Raw genomic sequence first — 6367 nt, forward strand, 5'->3', positions numbered from 1 at the left:
TGACTTATATATTGCAGTTAATCTAATTCTTTCTTTGTTGTTCTGAATATTCAAATCCATAGCTGTTATTTCCCCCAGTTTGTACTGATACGGGGGGTTGACCAAGTAAAGGGAGGAATGAAGCACTTTACGCTCAATGGCTCTATTATAAAAAGAAGGTGTTACACAAGAGGATTACATGTTGAAAATAAAATCTAAGTTTCTCAAATACACTCACGTATTATAAAAAGAAGGTGACCGATCCCACTGTCCGGAATACTCGTAAAACGATTATTCAAACAGAAAAAATATCTTTTGGTTCACCAGCCTTCCACTGAGCAACGAATTCTTCCTTCTAGATTATTCTCATGTGTCCGATAAAGAATCGAATCACACGTTAAAAGAAAACTCAGTAAAAAACCGGTAAACAATATTCAAACCAGGCGGTGTTATAGGCAAACACACCTACGGTTACTGAGTACGGTGTGTTGCCTAAATCGACTTCAGCACAACTTGCCCCCTGAACTCTTGAGAGGTAAAAGTGAAGTGGTAGGAAAATGAGGACAAATAATCTAAACAATTCAATAATTACAACATGTGAAAAGTCAACTATCAGCATTCACTTAACAAACCGAATCAAAAGTTCACCTATTATAAGGCTTAAGATGGGATACATGAAAAATCCCTCTTTCGGAACCATTTTCGGGGTTACAGAGAAGGTAAGTGTGATCACGAATTTTAGCCCTTATCACATATGGTCCCTCAAACAATAACAAAAATTTCTTTATTTCAGTTTTAATTGAGGAAGAGGTGTTATTCGCCTTCAGCAAGACCAGATCTCCCTCCATGAATGATACAAATCTGCCCCCAGGACTTCTCAAAGCTCTCCTTTCAGCTCTTTTCGATAGTGTGGCCTCCGCAAGCCGGAGTTTCACTTCGAGAGGAGGTTCAGTTTTAGAATAACAACCGGAGACATGCAACGATTTAGGCAACAATCTCACCCGTTCCGTGCCACACTGTAGTTCATTCGGAGAGTATCCAGTCGATTCATGGACTATCTCGTTCAGAAAATCCTGCACATTAGCCACCTCAAAAGCCCATTTCGAATGTTTATCAGAACAAAACGTCCTAAACAATCGTCCCAGCTCACGCATCACTCTCTCCGAAGGGTTTGCTTGGGGGTGTCTAACAGACGAGTAAACAGCCTTTATATTGTGATCCTCTAGGGCCTTTTTCCAGAGACTAGAGGTGAACTGCGTTCCCCTGTCACTCAGAATCCTGCAAATAGGACCGTATTTAGGTAAGTAATCCTTCAATAACCGCGTCAACAGCGAACGAGTGGTAGCCTTTTTCAAAGGAAAAAGTGCCACATGCTTGGTAAACAAATTTAGTATGACAAATAAATATTGGGCACCTCCTCTAGATCGAATGAGTGGCCCATATATGTCCACAGCAACAATGTCTGACCTGTCCAGCGGTAAAATACAACTTTGAGGGGGTGAAGAAAGAGTAGATGTCTTGGCATATTGACAGATATGACAAGCTTTGACTACCCGCTTTATATTCCGATGTTAATTGGTAACCCACATCTCAGACTTCATGTGTAACCACGTTTTATAAACACCAAAATGCCCTAACGCATTATGGTAAGCCATAATACACCGATCGACTAGTTCAGAGGGCAAACATAACAGCATACGATCACTGTTACTGTCATTTTTATACAACACACCATTTTGAAGGCAAAATTGGGATTGGAGTTTTAGGTTACTACTCAAAGATTTTCTAACTGAGCTGAGCTTAGGGTCACCCTCCTGATATTTGATTATGTCTTTAAGTAAATCAAGACATTCCCTAGATAGATTCAGGGCACCAACCACAAAATGTTTGTCAGAAGATGTGGGCACACCCACACCAGAAAAACGTGAGAAAGAGTCTGCCAGAACGTTCTTGCTCCCAGAAATGTGCTTGAGGTCGAAAGAAAACTCCTGCAGTGCTAGTGCCCATCTTGTGATACGTGGTGATAATAGTCTGCAAGTTTTCAGGTATGTTAATGCCCTGCAATCAGTGTATAAAATAAAATGATTCCCTAGCAGATAAACCCTCCACTTTTGGAGCACCCAGAGCGCAGCAAGTACTTCCTTTTCATAGGCACAGTATCGCCTCCTCTATCAAGCAATATCCGTGATACACAAGACACAAGCCTCCTTTCCCCGTTCACAATCTGGAACAGTATTCCAGCAATTCCAACGTCACTTGCATCCGTCTCAACATGCATTTGCAGGTTAGGATTAGGATGATAAAGCATCGTAGCATTTTTCAATTCTTCCTTCAGACAGTTGAATGATGTTTCCTCGGCCTCTGTCCACTTCCATGCAGATTTTTTCCGGAGAAGTTTCGTAAGTGGTGCAGACAACTCAGAAAATCTTGCAGTGAATATTCGGTCATATTGGCACAGCCCAAGAAACCTCTGTAGCTCCCTGGCATTGCAGGGTGAACGATAATCCGCGATTGCCTGAACTCTGCTTGGATCAGGTGTTACTCCAGACGAGGTTAGTATATAACCCAAATAGGGAATTTCATCACTGATGAAAATGCATTTCTCCAATTTTAGAGTTAAGCCAGCATCCTGGAGACGCTGGAAAACCATCCTGAGATGCATCATGTGTTCTTCAAATGATTCAGACATAATTAGTATGTCATCAACGTAGGCAACGACGAAATCATGAAAATCTGGTCCCAGAACTGTATCAACACACCGAGTGAAGGAGCTCGTAGCATTCTTAACTCCAAATGGCAGCACACAGAATTGATATGTTTTTGTACCCACCATGAAGCCTACATATATTTTCGATTCTGGTGTCAATGGACACTGCCAATATCCATGGGTCAGATCTAAACTTGACATGAACTTTTTTCCAGACATCATTTTTATTATTTCATTTATTGGCCTGGGTAACTCAAACTGGGATTCCATCACTTTATTCAGATGTCTTGCATCTAAACAGACTCGAACTGAACCATCCTTCTTCACAGTGGTCATTATCGGCGAAATGTATTTGGGTGATGCCCGTTCGATGACACCCCATTCAACCATTTGGTCGATGGTACGTTCTACAGCTGGTCGATGTGCAACAGGAATTGGGTACGGTTTTATAATATAAAAAATTCTGACTCATCCGCCAACCTAATTTCGTGATAATATTCGTAAGTGCGACTAGGTTTGTCCGAAAAGATACCCTTAAACTCATCTAAAATGTTGAGAAAATTTTTCTTTTGGTTCTCATCCAGATTCAGACCATCAGACAATTTACTCCATTTCGAAACAGCGTCATCATCTTGAATATAACTTATATACTTGCTAAAGCTGGGGAAGATGCGAAACGAATAGTTCTTATTGCTAAAGATAGGGAAGGAGCAACACTGTGAACCATTTCCGCTTCATGAACACATACTTGTTTGCTGTTATGATTTATTATAATGCACTTTCGAGAGAGCAAGATATCCACTCCAAAATGCCTCAAAAAGTCGCATCCCAATATCATCGGATGAATCAAGTTCGGTATGACTAAGGCTTCAAAGGAAAAATCCATTTTATCTATTCTAAATGTCAACAGTGCTTGAGCTGTGACCTTTTGAACTTTGGTATGAAATGCGCCAACCACACGAATGCCCGTTAAAGGAAAATATGGAATCACGTCAACAAGTCCCTGAATTTGATTCCACACTTCATCGGAAATAGCAGTCACCTTGCTGCCAATATCGATCAGTGCAAAAAACTTAAAATTGTAAAGGTTAACTAATATTAAAGGACAGCGATCCTCCGAAAACGAGTGATCAAAATCACATTCCCCAGTTAATAGGTCTCTCAGCGGATTGTTGTTGTGAAAAAAATTAAATTGTTCCCCCACATCTAGAAGTGGGGGTCGACCCCGTTTCCCTGATTATCATCAGGTTGAAAAGTTTCATTAGTTGGACTACCTAGACCTAGAGCATTTATGTTCTTAATATTTGGGTTTCTCTCATTAAACTTAAACTTGTTCATGTGTGTATTTGGTTTATTGTTATCATCCCTTTGATTAGGGTAAAATTTTCTTTGAATGATTTGGTGACTTGGCTTATTTTTCAGATACTCATCTGCTTGTCGAAGACGAGAGACTGCATCTGATAGACTTGAACATCCGAGTAAAGAACAGGAGATGTTTGGTGGAAAATGAGGGGCGATTGCATCTATTAGTTCTTTCACCGTATACGGTGGTTCCAAGTGTTTAGTAGCAGCAACCCAGTAATTAAAATGATCCACCAACAAACCTTCTCTGTATTTAGTTCTTTCTAGTTGATCTTTGATCTTAATTTGCTTTTTCTTACTCCAAAAATGACACAAAAATTCAGTTTTAAATTGCGCATAATCTCCAAAATAATCAGAATAGGCCTCCCACCAAAGTTTGGCTGAACTCTTAAAACAGTTTCTGAATATTATCTTCAAATTACAAAAAGGAATTTGGCTGACTGCAACGCCACTTACTAAGAATTTTAGGAATTCAGGTGCCTGGAGACCACTTTCACCGTCAAAGTCAGGGAGAAGCTTGCAGAAATCACTCAAAGAGAAAAGTGAAGCATTCAAGTTTAAGTTTGAAAAATTTGCCGGTATATCATTAAGACCAGCCTGTATATCATAAGATTGATTTTCATTCGAATTTAAATTATAACTATCAGTAAAGTTGTTTCGGTCACCTAGCATTTTTAACAGATTTATCAACAATACTAGAAATAACATTAGCAAGATCTTCAGTAAACATATTATTATTATCATATTCCCGCTGGCTGTATTTTGGGGGAGGTATATTGACCCGGTAAGAATATGCCCCCAAGTTATCAGGAACATTTTCCGGTCCAGACTGATGATGTCTTCTATTTAAATTGAAATGAACGTTACCTGGGTGATTTGTCCTACTTTTTTCCGTTTTGGGAGTTTCAAACATTGTAGGCCGTTTCGGTATCGCACCCATATTACTGGCTTTTTGAGGTTGAACATCCTCCAATTCATTGGAAACATCAGGTAGAGCACCGGCCTCCTCTTCACCTTCCAGCTGTTTCTTCTTCGTACTTCTCAAATTATACATTTCATTCTGTGTTGGAATATTTTCCTCTTCCCTTATTGGCCCCATTGTTGAGCGCCAAGATGTACTGATACGGGGGGGTTGACCAAGTAAAGGGAGGAATGAAGCACTTTACGCTTAATGGCTCTATTATAAAAAGAAGGTGTTACACAAGAGGATTACATTTTGAAAATAAAATCTAAGTTTCTCAAATACACTCATCTATTATAAAAAGAAGGTGACCGATCCCACTGTCCGGAATACTCGTAAAACGATTAGTATTCAAACAGAAAAAATATCTTTTGGTTCACCAGCCTTCCACTGAGCAACGAATTCTTCCTTCTAGATTATTCTCGTGTGTCCGATAAAGAATCGAATCACACGTTAAAAGAAAACTCAGTAAAAAACCGGTAAACAATATTCAAACCAGGCGGTTTTATAGGCAAACACACCTACGGTTACTGAGTACGGTGTGTTGCCTAAATCGACTTCAGCACAAGTTGTATGTTCTCATGTTCAAAATTTATATTTTTCCTCACATAAACGATTGTACCATCATTTCTATTGTATCTACCTTTATTATAGACATGCCGGTATCCATTTAATTCAAATAAATTTATGTCATCTACCACAAATGTTTCCGTCAGTATGATGATATCGAATGATATAGTCATTCCTTCTAGGTATACTTGTAACTCCTCAAAATTCATTTGAATACTTCTTATATTCATCTGTAGGATATCAAACATTTCATTAATCCTCAATTTATTGATTTCATCAACTTTCTCGACGACGATATTATTATAGTCGTCATTTCGATATTGTCTAATAAAAGGGTCCATTTTGACATTGCAAATTCATCCGAATTTCAAAATTTTAATTACTCGTTCCAAAAAAATTTAGTAACAACAATTATATCATTTTTTTTTTTAATTTCAGTTTCTTGTGATTATTTTTTTTTACTTAATTTTTCTTATTTGATTTTTTTTTATATATATATTTTTTTTTTATAATTATTTGTTTTATTTCGTAATATTTACTTACTTTTATGGTCTGGCTAGTTTTTTCTCTCTGATGTTGATTTATGTCTTAGGGTCATCCCCACAATCTTTTCTGGTTGGGACCTATTTTTGTTGAAAAATCCTTTTTTATGTGTGGGTAATCGAGGGGTATTGTGGGATTTCCTAGCTTCATTAATTTCTTCTTTTGATGTTATTTCTCTTGTTACTTCTTTCGACGTTGAAGTTGTCGGAATCTCCTCTCTCACATAATCACTTTTCGAATTCATA

General features: G+C 38.2%; 2 protein-coding genes across 4 annotated transcripts; one reads left to right on the plus strand and one right to left on the minus strand.

Annotated features, from left to right (window-relative positions):
* Positions 1-357: 357 nt before the first annotated feature.
* LOC123313552 lies at positions 358-5354 on the minus strand. Of its 3 annotated transcripts, XM_044898490.1 has the most exons (3): positions 5317-5354; positions 4916-5241; positions 1222-1257 (listed from the first exon to the last, which is right to left on the minus strand). In XM_044898490.1, exons 2-3 carry the CDS (start codon positions 5145-5147, stop codon positions 1250-1252), a joined length of 240 nt encoding a protein of 79 aa, XP_044754425.1. In that variant the 5' UTR covers positions 5148-5241; positions 5317-5354; the 3' UTR covers positions 1222-1249. The 3 variants fall into 3 exon arrangements, 2 of the variants coding, with proteins under 2 accessions (XP_044754424.1, XP_044754425.1); XM_044898489.1 differs by lacking the exon at positions 5317-5354 and having other exon boundaries at positions 358-1257; positions 4916-5209; XR_006537749.1 differs by lacking the exons at positions 4916-5241; positions 5317-5354 and adding an exon at positions 1394-1558.
* On the plus strand, positions 1587-4271 carry LOC123313554. Its single transcript, XM_044898492.1, has 2 exons — positions 1587-2024; positions 4109-4271. The coding sequence occupies exons 1-2, from the start codon at positions 1807-1809 to the stop codon at positions 4194-4196; spliced, it is 306 nt and encodes a 101-aa protein (XP_044754427.1). The 5' UTR covers positions 1587-1806; the 3' UTR covers positions 4197-4271.
* Positions 5355-6367: the final 1013 nt, after the last annotated feature.

The sequence above is a fragment of the Coccinella septempunctata genome, chromosome 5 (genome assembly GCF_907165205.1).
Source record: "Coccinella septempunctata chromosome 5, icCocSept1.1, whole genome shotgun sequence".
NCBI classification, from domain to species: Eukaryota; Metazoa; Arthropoda; class Insecta; order Coleoptera; family Coccinellidae; genus Coccinella; species Coccinella septempunctata.

Excerpts from the sequence above, each read along its gene's own strand:
- LOC123313554 (XM_044898492.1), top strand. The coding sequence starts at position 1,807 with ATGTCTTTAAGTAAATCAAGACATTCCCTAGATAGATTCAGGGCACCA. Across the intron at positions 2,025-4,108 it reads AATAGTCTGCAAGTTTTCAG|ATACTCATCTGCTTGTCGAA; the intron begins GTATGTTAATGC and ends CTTATTTTTCAG.
- LOC123313552 (XM_044898489.1), bottom strand. The coding sequence starts at position 1,133 with ATGCGTGAGCTGGGACGATTGTTTAGGACGTTTTGTTCTGATAAACAT.